The sequence below is a fragment of the Podarcis filfolensis genome (assembly GCF_964270895.1).
Source record: "Podarcis filfolensis genome assembly, chromosome: 9".
NCBI lineage: Eukaryota > Metazoa > Chordata > Lepidosauria > Squamata > Lacertidae > Podarcis > Podarcis filfolensis.
Genome location: NC_139610.1, coordinates 47,854,858 through 47,874,636, shown reverse-complemented (window position 1 = coordinate 47,874,636; position 19,779 = coordinate 47,854,858). Strand labels below are relative to the sequence as shown.

General features: G+C 39.4%; 1 protein-coding gene across 1 annotated transcript in view; it reads left to right on the top strand.

Annotated features, from left to right (window-relative positions):
- Nucleotides 1–19,779, top strand: part of FAT4 (FAT atypical cadherin 4) — a 140,057-nt gene that overhangs the window by 99,427 nt on the left and 20,851 nt on the right. Inside the window, exons 8-11 of the mRNA XM_083631483.1 lie at nt 2,929–3,179; nt 4,317–8,666; nt 13,150–13,254; nt 18,074–18,381. Of these exons, the coding sequence (XP_083487609.1) occupies nt 2,929–3,179; nt 4,317–8,666; nt 13,150–13,254; nt 18,074–18,381 (5,014 nt within the window). The remainder of the gene's footprint in view (nt 1–2,928; nt 3,180–4,316; nt 8,667–13,149; nt 13,255–18,073; nt 18,382–19,779) is intronic.

Genomic DNA, 19,779 nt, shown 5'->3' with positions numbered 1-19,779 from the left:
TTCTTTGGAAATTCAAATTAGCTTTTTTTCAATAAGCAAAATATAAATCATAATTGTTTGTAGATATTAAAGTACAAGAGAAATAAGAACTTTAAAATATCAAAACACTGTAATTTTCTTCCATTTTTTGAGCTCTGCTACCCTTGCCATCTGCCAGGTGTGCCTGATAAGCATCCAATAAAATTAATAAAATATGACATAATAATGCTTTTCATTACATGTCATTTTTTCCCATGAAAATTTACATTTTTTGAGAAGTCTTATAACCATGTGGAAATGGCATCGCAAAATAGAGGTGGCTGTTACTTTCACTTCCTAGGATTATATATATATATATCTAAAGGGATTCACTGTACAATCCTATTTTATTATTCTTACCCCGTTGCCCTAAAACACAGAGGGCGGATATCAACTTTTATGCTGATTTGTAGTAATGCAGTTTTACAATTCTGTGCAACAAAACTTTTTTAAAAGGCCCAGATGCACAGTACATATACACCAGAGACTGTGCATTCAGTATTTTTGGTCCAATTTTATGGAACTTCCAGCTGAGGTCAGACACGCCCCCTCCCTGTTGAAATTCTGCTGCCTTCTGAAGGCCTTTTAAAAAATTTCAGCAGGCATTTCAATTGAATTCAGATTTGATAGTTTTAATTGATTTTTGTACACCACTTAGTCCAGTTGTAATTGAGTGGTATATCACTTGTCAAAATAAAATTAAAATACAATAAAAATATATGGAAACTTGAGAAGAGTTGATATATTACTATGGGGGAAAAGGAATCAGGATTTCAGCCTTGGTGTGTAAGCTTTTTTAAAAAAACAAAAACCTCCCATTAGCTTTTGAAAATATGCTCCAATTCAGAATGAAACCATACATGTATTAAATGAATTATAAACCATGAGATGTACAACCCAGAAAAGTTTCCACAGGTCATTAAAAAAGCCAAACCCATCAATAGGGGATTTAAGCAGGAAGCTTATGAAGATAGTGAACAGCATGGGTGTAGCCAGGATTTATGTTGGGGAGGAGCAGACTTCATGTTGAGGGAGGAAGAACCTCAGTTAGTTAAGTATTTCTATTGATTTATCTGATTTAGGGGGCACCCATTGTGCACTGACTGGGGTGGTGACTTTATATTATTTTCAGTAGTATTCAGCCAGATATATCTTTAAAGCCCCCAATGCAGCAGGAGAAGAGGTAGTTGTTCTATAGTCCATCTTCTTCTTTGTGTATTGCATTATAAACCTCAAGCCCTGGTCGGTTGAATGAGGTTGAAAAAACAGCGGACAAGAGGACCAACGAGGGAACAGGCATCAGAAGCCACAGCTGCCATATCTCCTATCACCATGGGGTAGTTAATGATAGATGACTGTTCTTCAGCTTCAAAGCAGGCAAACCTAAGGGAAAGTCATTCAATGAATGTGCAATGACCACATTTTTGAGGCTGAAGGGATTTTGATGCTTTAGCACTGCAGACTACCTTTTACCAAGTAGTCACAGAAAGACGATGAGTAGTTCATAGTAGTACTTTACAGAAGTGTCCTATTTTACAGAAGATAGTACCTCTTAAAGAGAAAGGGCCATAAGGAATGAGAGAATAAGAGCCTTGATAGTTTTCAACGGGAGTGAAGCAGTTATTACTGTTGCATTCCAGCTGCAATTGATTCAGTTCTGTGTGACAGATTATCTACTTCGAAGGACTCTGTCAAGTGGGCATGAAATTGACCCAATGTACAACTGTCTTTCCATGAGTCAAAACACATGGGATGTTATTCACCCTGGAAGTTATCACAATCAAGATCACCTTAGGAGCTGCAGCAAGGCTTAAAATGTAATGCAGCAGCAATTAGCCCTATCCTCATTCTAAATCAGAATCCCCACATTTTGAAAGCCAGGGAATAGTTTGATAGCAGAATACTTCTGTCAGTCCCAGATGTGACACTCATCTGAAAATTGCCTCTTGGGACTCAGTGATGTGGAAAGTTTCTGTCTGTCTCTCTCCCTCCTCTCTCCATATAAACAAATAGCACTTCATTATGCGGTCATGACTTTTCTATAAAATAATAACTGAGCAATTATTTTGCTACCTAGGGCATTTTCCTAGGATAAATAGCTGGTTATGACCAATTGCTATATTCACTCCATCTGTCTATGGGCAGTATCTCAGGCATTTGATTGAAAACCACAAATAAAATATTTCTAAGGGTTGATCATAACGTCAGGCTTCTGAATAATTCAAAAATTGTGTTGTTGCTGCTTCAGTTGGGGATATCTCTGTGGAAGAACTCATTTTGTATATGTGCAACATGGGTGTCCTTTTTGTGTTACCTGTGCAAAGGGGTAAAACACGCTATGGGGTGGCCCAAGGCACTATTTGATCCCCAGTACTATTTAACTTCTGTGTGAAGCTTTTAAAACCTTGTGGGTGGGTGGTTTCCATGTCCAGGAGACAGGACAATTTATCTGTTCTGGATGGGGCTGCTTACCTTCAGAAGGAAAAGATGAATAGTCTAGAGGTGCTTTGTCACTTGAAGCAGGGCTTTGTCAGTGGTGGCACCCTAGATTACGGAGCTTTTTCTTACGGAGGCTTATCTGATCATAGCACTAACAGGGTTTCATATGGTAAATCAAGACCATTCAGCAGCAACTATTTGTTGTTTTTATGTCCATATTCAGTGTCATTTTGTCACTGCTGGAGCTGTGATTATATTGTTTTGACTTTGCTTTTGTACGTTTGTTTTATATTGATGTTAATCTGCCTTGTAAATCCTTTTGGATGAAAGAGAATAATATAAATATTTTAAATAAACATAAATACTTTGATTCCCTGCCTGTAGAATTTACAGTTTGTCAACATATAAAGCAGCATATTTCATACTAAAATGGGTATGAAAAGCGTCTCTCCCTGCTTGTACTTTTTGCAGCTATAGTCTCAGTGGTGGAAACTCACAGTTCACAATCAACCCTTCAACCGGGCAGATTATCACAAGTGCTCTGTTGGATAGAGAGGCTAAGGAGAACTACACTTTGATCGTCGTGGCCAAGGACGGTGGTTTCCCAAAGGCTCTTTCCAGTTCTACAAGTGTCCTTGTCACTGTTGCAGATGTCAATGACAATCCTCCCAAATTTCAGCACCACCCTTATGTCACTCATATTCCCTCACCAACAAGTTCAGGTAAGCTGATAACAGCAACATGATACTAACCTTACAGTTTTTATAGCACAGAAAGAATCCAAGATAACAAGAGGGAAAGAGACTTTTAAATCTTACTGACCCCTGAGGTTTTGTTATTGTTATCTATAGCTTATTAGGGTTTTCACTAGCGCTGCACTAATTTTGGGGAGGAATACACTTTTCATACAAAATATGTTAACTAAATCCTGTCCTAAATACAGTGGTACCTCGGTTTAAGAACAGCCCTGTTTACGAACTATTCGGTATACGAACTTCGCAAAACCAGAAGTAGTGTCTTGGTTTGCAAACTTTACCTTGGTTTATGAACAGAAGCCAAACGGTGGAAGGGCACCGGTGGCGAGAGGCCTCGTTAGGGAAAGCATGCCTCAGTTTAAGAATGGCTTTGGTTTAAGAATGGACTTCCGGAACGGATTAAGTTTGTAAACCGAGGTATCACTGTATCTGTACACCTGCTTCACCTGCTGCCTGGCTCAACAATTGCTTCAATTTTTTTTTGTCAATTATTATCTTTCCTACTGTTTGCTTCTGGCCAGCTGAGGATCCTGAACTCCATGTGATCCTAGAGACATGGCGTCAAGCATCCTATGGTCATGGTGTCATAGGATCCATCACAGTTGGGTATGTGGAAATCTGACCAAAGGAAAATGCATCCCTTGCATTGTCCTCAGTCTGAATTAACAGAGAAAGAACGAACACAACAGCCCACTGTGAAGGCAACTGGTCTAGCACCCTATTGCTAGACATGACCAGTGCATTATGACAAGACAAGCACCCATTACCACTCATGAGATCCCAGCACAGTAGCAAGTTTTGGTATCATAACCTGTTGTGTGAAGTACGTAAATTTCAAAATGTTGCCTTCCATGCTGCATTGCTTTCAGTGAGATTTAAATATGCATAAATATGCTATCGGTCAAGGATGCCTATAACATCCTAAATACCTCCTAAGTATGAACAATACATCTGCTAGTGGTTGTAATTTATTTATTTTTAAGTTTTATTTACAGTCTTTGTATATTGTCCAATAACTTAGCATTCTCTGGGTTTGAACAGTTGCATGAGTATTAATGTTCAGTTTCACAGGATTTATTACCTTATTTTTGTCTTCCTTTGCAGGTACATTTGTATTTGCGGTGACAGTTACAGACGCTGATGCAGGACCTAATGCTGAGCTTCACTATTCCCTGTTGGGGAAGAATTCTGAAAAATTCCACATTGATCCATCACGAGGAGCGATTATGGCTGCCGAACGACTGTCTGGCACTTCTGAAATGACATTTTCTGTTAATGTGAAAGATGGTGGCTCGTTGCCAAAGACAGATTCTACAACTGTGACCGTAAGATTTGTAAACAGAGCAGATTTTCCTCGAGTTCAGGCTGAACAGCACACTTTCACATTTCCTGAAAATCAAGCAGTTGGCACTTTTGTCACTTCAGTTTCTGGATTGTCATCTAGAGGCGACTCTTTGTCTTATTATATTGCTAGCGGTAATCTTGGCAACACCTTTCAGATCGACCAACTAACAGGACAGGTCACCATCAGCCAACCCTTAGACTATGAAGCAATACAGAAATACGTCATCTGGATTGAGGCGAGAGATATGGGCTTTCCGCCATTTTCTTCTTACGTAAAATTGGAAATGACAGTGATAGACATAAACGATAATGCACCACTATTTGAACGGGATCCTTTAATATCTGAAGTACTAGAAAACCTCTCACCTTCTAAAATAATTACTGTAACTGCTGTGGACAAGGACAGTGGCGCTAATGGACAGTTAAATTATGAAATTGTCAGCGGCAATAAGGAGAACAGTTTCAGTATCCATCGTACCAATGGGGAAGTCAGAAGTGTCCGACCTTTAGATAGGGAGAATGTGGCCCATTATACACTTACTATCAAAGCTTCAGACAGAGGTGTACCTGTTCAGAGTACCACCGTCCGGGTGCTTATTAATGTGTTGGATGAAAATGATAATGCACCCAAATTTTCTCAGATATTCAGTGCTCTTGTACCTGAAAATGCACCTTTGGGTTACACTGTAACACGAGTCACAACATCAGATGAAGATATTGGAGCAAATGCTGTCAGTAAATATTCAATAAGGGATACAAGTATACCTTTTGTCATAAACCCCAATACAGGAGATATAACAATCAGCAGACTTCTGAACAGGGAAGATACAGATCGCTACAGAATCCGAGTTTCAGCACATGACTCTGGGTGGACGGTAAGCACAGATGTGACCATATTTGTAACAGACATCAATGACAATTCCCCACGATTTACAAAACCGTCCTATTACTTGGATTGCCCTGAGCATAATGAAGTTGGATCACGAGTGATCCAGATATCTGCAACAGATCCAGATGAAGGATCCAACGGGCAAGTCTTCTACTTCATCAAATCCCAGTCGGAGTTTTTCCGAATTAATGCTTCTACGGGAGAGATTTTCAATAAGCAGCCTTTAAAGTTCCAAAACTCCAGCGGCCCCAGTAATGTAAATCTAAACAGGCACAGTTTCATCGTTACCTCATCAGATCGAGGCAGCCCTCCCTTGCTGAGCGAGACAACAGTCACAATCAACATCGTGGATAGCAATGACAACGCCCCCCAGTTTCTCTTTAGTCAATATTTTACACCTGTTACTAAAAATGTAGCTGTTGGTACCAAACTAATTAAGGTAACTGCCATTGATGCGAAAGACTTTGGTCTAAATTCAGAAGTGCAATACATTCTCTCAAATGACAACCTAACAGGTAAATTTGAACTGGACAGTAACACAGGCTGGATTTCAGTAGCATCGCCACTGAGGAATGATATGAATAAAAACTTTCTAATCAAAGTAAAAGCAAAGGACAAAGGTAACCCTCCTCTCTCATCAGAAGTGCCTGTGCAAATAGTTGTAACAGAGGAAAACTATCACACGCCAGAGTTCTCTCAAAGTCATATAAGTATAACTGTCGCCGAGAGTAATGCTGTTGGAACTATTCTCAGGACTGTGTCGGCAAGGGACAAAGATACAGCTATGAATGGACTTATCAAATACAACATTTCTTCTGGAAATGAGGCTGGGAACTTTGCAATTAACGCATCTACTGGTGCATTAAGGCTTGCCAAACCCCTTGATTATGAGCTTTGCCAAAAACATGAGATTACTGTGAGTGCTGCAGATGGCGGATGGGTTGCTAGAACAGGCTACTGTAGCATTACCATAGATGTTATTGATGTGAATGATAATTCTCCAGCTTTTAGCCCAGAAGACTATTTTCCGAGTGTTTTAGAAAATGCCCCTAGTGGAACAACTGTCATTCGTCTCTCTGCAACTGATGCTGATTCCGGATCTAATGCTGTAATTGCATATGCGGTTCAGTCTTCAGACAGTGATCTGTTTGTTATTGATCCTAATACTGGAATCATCACCACCCAAGGCTTTTTAGATTATGAAACAAAGCAGAGCTATCATCTCACCATAAAGGCCTTTAACGTTCCCGATGAAGAAAGGTGCAGCTTTGCGAATGTCAACATCCATTTAAAAGGAGCAAACGAGTATGTGCCACGATTCGTGTCCAAGCTTTACTATTTTGAGGTTTCCGAAGCAGCTTCTAAAGGCACCATTGTGGGAGAAGTCTTTGCAAGCGACCGCGATATGGGAACTGACGGAGAAGTCCACTATCTGATCTTCGGCAATAGCAGAAAAAAGGGTTTCCAGATTGATGACAGCAGCGGGCAGATTTATGTCACAGGACCTCTCGACAGGGAAAAGGAAGAACGGATCTCTCTGAAAGTGCTTGCAAAAAATGCCGGGAGCATTCGTGGTGCAGATATTGATGAAGTGGTTGTGAATATCACGATATTAGATGCCAATGACCCCCCTGTTTTCAGCTTCATGGTATACAACGTACAAATCAGTGAAGGCGTTCCTGTTGGGACCCACGTGACATTTGTAAGTGCCTTCGACTCTGACTCTCTCCCAAGTTGGAACAGGTTTTCCTATTTTATTGGCAATGGAAACAACAACGGTGCCTTTTCTATTAACCCGCAGACAGGACAGGTTACAGTGACTGCAGAACTGGATAGAGAAACTTTACCAGTGTACAACCTATCTGTGTTAGCCATTGACTCAGGATCACCGTCAGCAACAGGTAGTGCCTCTTTATTGGTGGCTTTGGAAGATATCAACGACAATGGACCCACCCTCTCCACCACAGAAGGAGAAATAATGGAAAATAGCCGGGCAGGGACACTTGTGCTGAATCTTCAGTCATCCGATCCTGATCTTCCTCCAAATCAGGGCCCCTTTTCTTATTACTTGCTTAGCACTGGCACAGGAACCAGTTATTTCAGTCTCAGCACTGCTGGAGTTCTGACCACAACTAGAGAGATTGACAGAGAACAAATTTGTGATTTCTACTTGTCAGTGATTACAAGAGACTCGGGCATTCCTCAGATGTCTTCCACAGGAACTGTGCATGTAAAGGTAATAGATCAAAATGATAACCCGTCACAACCCAGAACAGTAGAGATCTTTGTCCATTATTTTGGCAACCTGTTCCCTGGTGGAACATTAGGCAATGTAAAACCTCAGGATCCAGATATTTTAGACAGTTTCCAGTGCTCTCTTACATCGGGAGTTACAAGCCTCTTCCATATTCCAGCAGGCACTTGTGATTTAAATTCCCTGGCAAGGTCTACCGATGGGACATTCGATCTCACAGTCCTGAGCAATGATGGGCTACACAACTCAGTCACTAGCAGTATCCGAGTTTTCTTTTCAGGATTCAGTAATGCCACACTTGATAACAGCATTCTCCTTCGTCTCAGTGTGCAATCCTTGAGAGAATTTTTGACCAACCACTACCTTCATTTTCTGCGAATTGCCAATTCACAGTTAACCGGATTAGGGACTGCTGTGCAACTCTATGGGGCTTATCAGGAGAGCAACCAGACTTTCTTGATGGCAGCTGTGAAACGGAACAGCTATCAGTATGTGAATCCAGGTGGTGTGACTACCTTCTTTGAAAGCATCAAAGAAATCCTTTTCCGTCAAAGCGGAGTTCGAATAGAGTCTGTGGATCATGACTCGTGTTTACAAAATCCTTGTCAAAATGGCGGCAGCTGCTTGAAAAAACTGGGTGTGAGCCCTAAGTTACAGAGCCACGAGAGTATCCCAGTCATTGTTGTGGCAAATGAACCTCTCCGGCCTTTTACATGTAGGTGTATGCCAGGATATGATGGCACACTGTGTGAAACAGACATAGATGAATGTCTCCCATTACCTTGCCACAATGGAGGGACTTGCCACAACCTGGTAGGCGGATTCTCTTGCAGTTGTCCCAGTGGTTTTACTGGAATGGCCTGTGAGAGAGATCTCAACGAGTGCCTCTCGGGCCCTTGTAAAAATGGTGCTCTCTGCCAGAACTTCCCAGGAAGCTTCAACTGTGTCTGCAAAACTGGATATACAGGTAATTTTTTCTTCTACATGTGTGATTGTTCTGAATGCAACACAGAGATGAACTAGTGGTATTACCTATGAAGGAGCATCTAATCATAGGCACTCCTACTGGCAATTCAAACCTAGATGTATTATTTATTTAGCACATGTGTATTCTGCATTTTTCCATCATGGAACTCAAGGTGGCTTATGTGGGGCTTCCAGTCACCCCCCTTTCCCCACAGGAACTGATCAGATCTGGACCTGCTTTGCTTCCATGAGGTGATCATACTGTGTGTCTTCAGTTAGCTCACACCCCAAGTTTATCATCCCTTCATCTGCTGTTTGTGAAAACAAGGATCCCACTTGCACCATGCATTCAAAGCATTATTATACCACTTTAAACAGTCATGACATCCTCCACCAAAGAATCATGGAGACTGTATTCCCAGAATTCTTTGGGGGAAGTCATTAAATAATATAATAATAGTGCTTTAAATGTATATGTGGAAGTAGCCTAGGTCTAAAATTAAACAGTGGATTTTTTAAAAATGCTTTTTTTGCCAGAAATTAGCTAAGCGTCAAAGCGTGCATGGTTCCATCCTACTTATCTGCCAGACAGCCTTGTGTAAAAATCATAATCAGGATTTTCAGCCTTTCTATTAAACATATCAGTTCGATATATATAGAGTGATGCCTCTTAGCTTTCTGCCAGGAAAGTATCGAGAGCCATCAAATGCATCTCCATTTAAATAGCATATGTGGCAACTGACACATGTTCACTGTTAGAGCCGCCTTGACATAAAAGACACTGATGGGATCTTTCTATGTATGCGCCCATCAGTGTAGCCTGCTGAGCCTCAGGTCACAAGTAATTATTCGTAATTGAATGGCTGTTCTAATTAACCTAATGATCTGAGATTGTGTTTCGCAGTGAATCATCACATCAAATTATTTGGCCAGCAGCGTAGCAGAACAATTCCATGCCACAATTGCGGGTAACCTTTTAAGTCATTAGCATTAGAGGTTAAATAGGCATGTACTTGCCAGCTCACTGGGACACCTCAGCAGAACACTCATTTTAACAATAGCACACAATTCAGTCACATCAGTCCTGTAGCTTGTAATTGGGGTTAATGAAACTACAGTGATTTGCTGAGGTGACTGTCATGCCTGACGCTTGTCACATACAGTATTTCCCCACATTGTAACACATTAATTTTTTCCCCATCTGCTGAAAGCAGAAATATGTCATGGAAGAAATTTGAAAAGTAATGTGTGTGAGAGAGAGGGAGGGAGGGAGAATTAAGTGTTCCCATAGTGTGGGTTATGCTCTTGCATTCCCTCTCCAAAAATAAAAAGGCAATATGGTAGCAGACACAATACACCCATGTTAGAAATGTAAAGCGGCAGTGTTTTCTCCTAGGAGAGAATAATTGTAAAAGAGGAAAATCAGTGTAACTCATTGATTGAATTGGCAATTTACAAATATATCACAAAACAGCCCAAAGTAGGTTTGAAAACAATACAAAAGGAACACTGAAGGCAGAGACCTTTTCATCCTGTTCATAACAAAAACCTAAAATATATGTTACTAGCAGCCTCATTCCCAGTATTGCTTGGGAATCCTTAGGAACCAAAAGAGTAGACCTTTTGAAATTAATGAAATACACTTAGTCCTGTTCATTAATTTCAGTGGGTCTATTCTGAGTGACTTAGAATACCATCCTATATGTATGTATGCATGACCCCTGTCTGGATCAAGGCAGCTGCTCTTCTCTGTAGCTTCTGTTGTTTTCTAAAGCAAGCTTTCCTTCTTTTCACTGTAAGTCTGAGTTCATCAATTATAGACCACTAGAATGGCTTCCCTTACCTTGCTGAGGGGGTACACAGGTTTTTTCACTGATTTATTATGTTTGGCCAGCTGCATTTCACTTCATCACTCTATAGAAGCAATTAGGCTCATTGCAGTGAGCGCAACCATAATGAAAGATTACATCAGTGTAACACTGAGGTTTAAGCAATCTGTTATAATTATGTCTATTAATGATGATCATATTTTGTTTTGGAACGAATCAGTTGCAAGATGGGATATATCAGATGACATACAGTAGTGTGTTGTCTGGCCTTTCCATGAACCCCTCAGTTCCTCTTTTCTGGACCTTTTTAGGATGAGTTTTGTGGAATCAATTCAGTTTTTTAAGCAAGAAGTTGATCTGAAAGAGACTGCCATCTTAGAAAAAGTCTAACGTTATCTTAAATCAGTTCTTCCCAACAACTATATGCAAATACTCCATATAAAGCAATGATAACTGAAAGGCTTTTCATACGGTTGTCAGTGAATCAACAAAGCTGAAACTTAACTGCTCATTTCTCCCCATCCATGCTGGCTGACTGGAGATTCAGTTGCATATTATCCAACTGTCATTATTTACCAGGAATGCAGAGAACTGGTTCTCTCTTCATGCTAAACCAAACCATGGCTTAGAGTATGTAGGCTTCCAAAGAGAGGATCATATCCCATTTGCCCCTCCCTGTCATTCTGTTGCTGCTATCCTGAGCTGTGCCATGGCTTGGCTTAGTGTGTTGTCCAAACCCAGGGTCGTGGCTTAGCTTTTTCCAGACTAACCATGAGCTGTAAACAAGTCCCCCCCCCCATGTTTACAGCCTGGGTAGGGTTGCCATATGTCCTCTTTTCCCAGGACACGCCCTCTTTTTCATGGTTAGAGTTGTCATAGCGATCCATAGTTAAAAGTAGAAGTCGGCAAATGTGTCCTCTTTTTTGCTCTTCAAAATATGGCACTCCTACCCATAGAACAATCATATTATCATGATGTTGAATTCCCCCCAGCCTTCAATCTATATATAGTAATACCTGTGGGTAAGTTGGATATAACTCAGTGGGGCTTATATCTGAGGAGACTTGTACAGCTTTGGGCTATTCTTTCTGAGTTTTTCTGTTAAAAATGATAAACATTATGTGGCTCCTATTCCAGATCCGCACAGTTTATCTTTGGGCATGCATGTACAGAATAGCTAGTAACCTATCAAAATTAGTCATTGCCCAGTTTGGTTGAAAATGGGCAAAGTGCTCAAAATCCGTGAAATTGAAACTTGTAGATGAGCCTCTTGTAGACCTTCAGAGTTCATGAATCCAGTCATTTGGTGATTTGTTTAACTTCAGGGCATAATTTACCCAAGCAAATCACTAGTTTCTCTCATCAAAACATTATTATTTGAACCATATGCAATTAATTATAGAGCTGTGAAATGTTTTGGAGGGGAAAAAATAGCCCGAGGAATGTATTTTAAAAAACCAACCCATCTTCAGGCTTGCAAATTTAATTAAATTCAGTGGAGAAATCTTTACAAAAGGCAATAAAACTGTGCAGCTTGCACCATGCAGCGAACCCTTGCAGTGATGAACGGCGTCCAAGTAAGTTCTATCATGAAGTGACAAAAAATGAGAATGCAACGATTGAAGGTTAGGGCAAAGCTACACATTACGTTAGTCACATTTTTAAAACAGTTTGAAGCAGCTGTGCGAGGCCCTGCTCTGGAATACAGTCCCAAGCAGGTTTCTCTACAAAATAACAGTCTACCAGCTCCTCCTCCTCCTCCTCCTTCTTCTTCTTCTTCTTCTTCTTCTATTGAAAACATCACCTTCAGGGGAGAATAGCAGCCATAGGAAATTTTCAGAGGCAAATCTGTGCAGGATTCAGATCAAGATCTCGGTTGGCTTTTCTTTCAAAATAGAAGTGGCAGCATTTTAGAATGCAGTTTGAGGCTTAACTCTGTTCATGTTAGCATGTAGAGAACTTCCATGCTCTGAGCAGTGGCCAGTTCTTATTGGAATAACTTATTGTTGCACGTCAATTTTAGGAAGTTATGACTAGGGCTGGACAAGTTTGTCAGTTTCAGTTTGTCCCAGTTTCCCATTTTTCCCAATCTTAAATTCAGTTCTCCATATTTCTACATCAGTATGAGTTTATATATATATATTTATATATTATTCTCATGAAAATTGTCAGCATTTTAATTCACATTTCTCCTATTAGACACATTTGCAAAGCATCTCCCCATAATACAATACACATCAGAAAGATATGCATATAACCCAGCACAAGCATTTTTATACACATTACTTGGCTGGAGAACTGCATTGTGATTTTTGAGGAATGGCTGTTTCTCAGTTCAGGTCCTGTTTCAGAAAACGCAGGTTTACTTCAAATGCAAACTGAATCGAATTTCTGCACCATCCCTAGTCATGGCAATTACTCTCCATGAAAGTATTACAAGTTAATTCCACATCAGTATGATGTTCAGTGTTTCTACATTAAAAATATAATAATAAAAACTCACTCCAGAATATAGAGAATGAAACTCACTTTTAAATTAAACAAATTATTTCTGGGCTCCAGTTACAACTAATGCAAATTATCCCACTTTGTTCATAATGCAAATTGCCTAAGTGCAACTCAGTTTCCATATGGTACTGTCTTCTACTATTGCAGGAAAAATGTGTGACTCCACTGTCAATTACTGTGAATGCAACCCCTGTTTCCATGGAGGATCCTGTCAAAATGGAGTGGAGGGATATTACTGTCATTGTCCATTTGGTGAGTAGAAATTTGGTACTTTATTCAGATTTTCTTGCAGAACCCTAATACTTTTAACCCTAGCCCCCAAATACAACCACCTATGGATTTTATAGCTTACTTATTAATTTTTATATGATAATATTGTTTTAATCAGAATAAAGCAAAGCAATGTGACTTGGTTGGTCAGTTAGCATCTGGCAGGAAACCAAACAAAGAACTGGAGTAGTCAAAAAAAGGTGAGGCAGGATCTCCAAATGCTACAAAATTTCATCTGTTGTGAGCCCAACATGTTTTGTAAGAAAATTTTTATTAATGGCATCTTAACAACAATCCTGACACACCAGGGATGTTGCAGTATTCACAGGAAATAATTACAGTATCTGTAGATTAGTGTGTCAGAACTGTTGCTTAAAAAAAAATAACAAAATAAAAATCTAAAACCCTTTGGACTCACAATAAATGATATTTTGCAGGACCTAGAGTTTCTTTTCCTCCTTTTTCTGTCAATTGCCATTACAAAGATAAGAAGAATCATACTGAAAACCTATCTTGTTCCATGTTGTGTTGCTCATGGTAACCAACCAGATACCTATGGGAAGTCTACAATAGGACATGAGGACCATTGGTTCTGTCCCTTCTGCTGGGCTTGGTGGCCTTCCATAGAGCCTCCTGCATTGTAAACCCTACACACCGCTAGTGAGTGAAGAAGTACATCATTGGTCTGTGCTGAATTTCCCACCATTTAATTTATTTGGATGTTACCTCAGGTTCTGCATAATGTGAAAGATAATCTACACTCTCCTTACTTCCTCCACACCATGCATAATTTTATAAAACTCTATCATCTCTCCCATTTCTTGCCCTCCTCCACCAGTCCCTAGTTTGAAGATAATATTCTAGAAGGAGAAAGATGGCACTTTTCTTTACCTTTCTCCATTCTACAATATTGTCTTCAAAGAAGACCATTAAAAGCTTGGGCAAAAAGTATAGTATTTACCTGAAGACAGAACATCAGTAGAGTAGATACCTGTTGAAGAGATGTGGTGAGGGAGATACACAGCTAAAGAAGTTCCACAAATAAGATTAGCTACCCTGCCTCTGTAGGTGGAGACATCAAAGCAGGGCATCTGCTGAAGACATCTTGATGAGGTTTGAAGAAACTCTTAATTTCCATACGCCTTGGGAGCCTCGGTTAAACTGGAGTTCTCAAAGTTAGTAGCATACACAGTTCCATTTCAGCTTTATTCAGCAATGGTCACATATGTAACACAGAAATTGATTAAAGGTAGGCAAAGGAAATCCACACACTGGATGGAAGGGGTGTGTGAAGGTTAAGGAAATCTTGCATCCCACTCCAAATCTCCACACTGTGTTTTTGTTTGACATCTGCACCTGGTCCATGGCAGATCACATGTAATTCCTGAATGGGGCTTTGGTACTTTGAAAACCCTGTGACAAGGAACAGCTGTAAAAGCACAGGATAAGTGAGGGCATTTGAACCACAAAACATTAAAGAGCTGGGAAAGATCATGCCCCAGTGCCTCAGAGGTACCAGACATCCCAGTATAACACAATTACTTATAATGTTATAATTATTAAAGCTTCTCTTAAACGTATGTAAAGGTATGTCAAAATCAAACTACATTATATTTGCAGCAATTGTGCCTTATTCCTGCCATCATTGCCAAGCAGTATTCTCAAGAAATTTATGGATGAAGCCAGAAAGACTTCTCTTTTTTTTGAAGGACCAATATATGGTAGCAATTATAGAAGAACTTGGAAATCACTAGCTTAGACCGTGAGCCTGCTGTGTATAGAAAATGTAAGAGGAGATACAGCATCTGGCTACAATCACATACAAGTCTTGCATGAACTTAAAATCCATGTTAAATTACCACTGATCATATAAAATAGAGCTGTTGCATCTATATCTGTTTGTAAGTTTTGGCTGGCGCAGCTTCCCATCACATTTCTCCCAAATAATCATTATGGGGAGAAGGGGAAATTAGGTTCAACTCACCTATTCTGTTATCACAGATGATGTCTTCCAAAGGATTCCCTTCTTCTTTGCTAAAGGAAGCATTCTAGCAAGGAAAGAAAGAGGTGATACTACTTTACAGGAAGGAGCTGGGGCAATGAAGGAGCTCATTCTTCTTCCCTGATGCTCCTCAGTCCTATTCCATTCTAATGTCCAATTCCAATTCTCCCAACTCTAAGCTAGGAATGGAGAAATGTGGTTCAGTTCATCCTTCAAGATAGATCTAATTTGCACTTCCTGAAACAATATGTAGACTGAAATGTAGTAATCCTTCAAAATTCACACTTTTGCGAATTTTGCAATGCTGTCCTAACAATCACTAACATTTAACAATGTGCCATGGATGAAGCATTTTTCCTCATCTGGCTTCCCAATGCCAAGTGCCACTGCCAGTTACCAAGAGGGCCAAGGCAGTGGGAACTGAAGGACAGAAGCAGCAGTGGGAGCATCAACACCACTATTGCAAGTAATATGAGCAAAAATGCATATGTTAGGTGAAAAACGTCCATAAATGCATACATTGGTGAAAACAACATTCAGAAATGCATTCATTTTATTAGGGAAAATGCCTTGCAAAATGTGGATACGAAAATGTGCATATTAGAGGGGGGTCACTATAGTCATGTTGAATTTTGCAAACTAATGTGGCGAACTGAATTTAAGACTGGAAAAATAAGAAATCAAAATTGACATATTTGACCATCCATAAACCAACCCATTCCTATATTCCAATTCTACTTCTCCCAACACTTGCTTCAGATCTGATTTCTTCCTGATCCTAATTCTGCTCCTTCTCCCTCCCTCTCCATCTTAGATCCCACCCAATCCCATCCTGTCCTAGTTCTAGTTCTTTCCCTTTCTCTTTGTTTCCTACTTGCCTACATTCTTTTCTAACCTCAGAAATTAATGAGCCAGTCAGAAGCAGGATGCAAAAAAGGTCTTTGCCATTTTACAAAAATATAGTTAACATCATAACATTTTAAAACTCTTGAAAGACCTCAGGCAAGTATTTTATAAAAATATTATTATGAAAGCATTTGTATTTCGAAGATATACAATATGGATGGAATGTAGTGCCTGTGTGTTTGAAAGCAGTGAACAACAAAGAAACATACTGTATGTACTCTTCAAAATGCATTGTATGTTGACTTGATCTAAAGAATACTAGATGGTGTTTTGCCAAAATCAAGGAGGAATGCATCTATCATTGGTTCCATATTGGATTTTATTTTTATTCCATATTATTTGGCATAGCTAGAAAATGCTGATAGCAAAGGGGGTGGTTTTATTGGCTAGTTTTGAAATGAAATATGATTTAAAACAAGGGAAACAGAAGCAGCACAAATTAAAAAAGGAAGCAAAAGGAGGCAGAAGGAGGGAAATGCATTCAGATGTATTGACTGATTGATTAAATTTGGTTTTGAAAGTAAATAATATATAACAGGGAACATGTAGTATGCAAAATTCATAGGCGTATGGAATGCCAAAGGGCAAGATAATATGATATTGTTTATCTAAATGATATTATGTATGTGTTAGTACAGGTCACAAAGACCATTTCCACTTTTGTAACACATGAAGAGATATTTTAACACATTTGGAAGGGAAGTGTTATGTCCATCAAAGTCACCCCGTGATCACAAGGATTCCTATCTGCCTCTCATCCACCTGCTTTCCCCCAAAATCTGTTCTGGGGGTTACCCCAACATTCTTCAGCAGATCTGGCATGGGAAGTTCAATTGCTCAAATAGAAATCCTTGAACTCACTAGACAACTTCATTGGCTACAATCCAAAATATTTTATTGGTGCTTAAAACAATTGAAGCTACTGCAAATATTTTGCTTTAGAATTTTATTTTTTACATTATATTTGAATAATTATATCCTGTGCTAAAGATATAGCACCCAAGGCTACTAACAATAGAAACCTGTTTTTTTTAAAAAAATGCCATAAAATAACAATATTTTTTTAAAAAAAGAAAGCAGAAAAGGTGACACATACATTAAAACATTGTGTTAACGTGAACCAGAGTGCTAATAAAGAGTCTGTGTAAACAAGTCTTAATCAAATTGTTGGAGGTTAAAAAAATATGTAGACCACATGTCTTTAACATATAAATGATCACTCCCAGTGTATATTTATGCCACACAAATAGTGGTTCTCTTAAAAATGATAGTGATGATGCAAAAATTTGCCACTTTTAGTCCTATTAGAATATATATAAATGCATGATTTATCCATTGAAATAGATGGCATCTAAATGTGCTAACTTGGCTGGCTCGCACCCAGTATCTTCATTTTTGACAGCTCCTTCAACAAGAGAGCAGTCATACAAGAAGTTGGCAAAAAGCAAGCTGGTGTCAATTAAGATGGCATAAAGTTATACCATATCCAAACACTACTCAGCAGTGGGGTTGCTTCTGCTGCTTGGCCTAAGCCGGGCAGAGGGAAAGCAAGCCTTTCAAATAATGTTTTATGCCAGGTTGCCTGGTCACAGTAGCCAGTCTAAGTTCCCCTTCTCTGGCCACACCCTGTCCCACGCCTTTGGGTGAATTTACACTGGCCTTAGTTCAGCTGGCTGAGCCCTGGCTAAGCCAGTCTGAACATATCTCTGGCTAAACCAGTGTTGGGTACTTAGCACTGGCCGAGACACAAATCAGCTGGTTGAACCGAAGATCTGCTGCACCCTGAGCTTCTCATCCTAACAGATCTTGCAACAGGATTGCCACCCCCTAAAAGAATTATATTTTAGAGTGCTTCTGCGGTTCTTGATCATTGTTACATTTTTATTTCCGCAGGAGTTTTCGGAAAGCATTGTGAAGTGAATAGCTATGGATTTGAAGAATTGTCTTACATGGAATTCCCCAGTATGGATCCGAACAACAATTATATCTACATCAAGTTTGCCACCATCCAAAGCAATGCCCTTCTGTTATATAATTATGACAACCAGACTGGAGATCGGGCAGAATTCCTGGCCCTGGAAATAACAGAAGAGAGGCTGAGATTCTCGTACAATCTTGGCAGTGGCACTTACAAACTCACCACAGCAAAGAAGGTGTCTGATGGACAGTTTCACACTGTTATTGCCCGGAGGGCTGGAATGGTAAGCATTGCTTTACAGAAATAATAATAATAATAATAATAATAATAATAATAATAATAATAATAAGGCTTCACTGAGTTCCAAGTCACATCAGCTTTTAAGAAAGTACAAATGGATGATTGTTGGGGTTGGGGTTTTTTTTTTGCAAAAACTTCTTTTTAAAAAAACACAAAAGCTTTTTTGTTCCATAAAAATTACCCTGAAGCATTTTAAATGGCTTCTTCAAAGGACGTTCTCTAAATGTGAGGTTGATTAATGAAGGGAATTATTTTTTTTTTTAAATAATATTTATTGAAGTTTCCAAAATACAGAAAGAGAAGAAAAGAAATTATGAAGATACATTCAGAACCTTATTTTCAAACATCCACTTTCTGGGACTCCCCCCTTCCCCCACCCCTACCGTATTCCCCTTTCATATTGTTGTTTCCACAAGTTCTGTTTCTGATTTAAAGCACAATTTATATACCCCATTGTTCAAATTTAAATTTATACAAACCTTATGCAACACCCTTGATAAAAAAAAGCAAAAGATCTCTCCCCATAGCCCGCCCCCTTTTCTTTCCACAATGTCCCCCTTTTTTCCCATTAAAGTAAAAGCACACAGAATAAAAGTATAAAAAAAATAAGAAATATATTAGAAAAAAGAAAACCAATTCAGAAAATAGTTGCAAGCCTTTGGATTCTAATTCTCCCTCCCCTTCCCCGGTTTAATTTCCCTTATCCTCCAATCTATGTTTCCAGCCTGGAAGTCTTAAGTCCATCAATCCCATTTTTCCCCCAACTCCTTGCAGAATTATTTCCCATTTTTAGGATTACTTTTTAAAAATTAATTCCTAAATCTTTAAAAATGTCAAATTATAAAATTCCCCCCATTGTTCTTTCAAGGTTATAGTCCAGCTTCCTCTTGTTCCGCTGCTAAAACTTTCTTATTCAGAAGTTTAGTAACTCTACATGGGTTGTTGTTATTCAGGAACAAAAACTTGCGTTCAGTCCCTTCCTTCTTCAGTAAAGTATTCTGTTGTCTCCTTTTAGTCTAAACACCCTGTAGACGAGGTTCAGTTTCAGTTTTGCAGCTTTCCCAGGAGATAACCAGTTCTGTGAAATTCCGAAGTGTTGTATTTTTCCCGGCTTACGCCCATCTTTGTAATGTCCCGAAGCTCCTCTAGGGGGGTTGTTGTAACTTTGTTTCCAAAAATCCGATTGTTCTCCGTATTTTCGCCATTTTGTATTCAAGTCTTAACAAATTATATCAAGTTGTAACAAATTTGACCAGCAAGGTCCTTGTAATAAAATCCTCTTTAAAATTCCGACTTTGACAGCTACTTTGACAGCTGTCAAAATCACCGGCTCTTTTCACCAGGCTCACTCCTCAATCGCCCCGGTTCCCAGGGAGGGGGG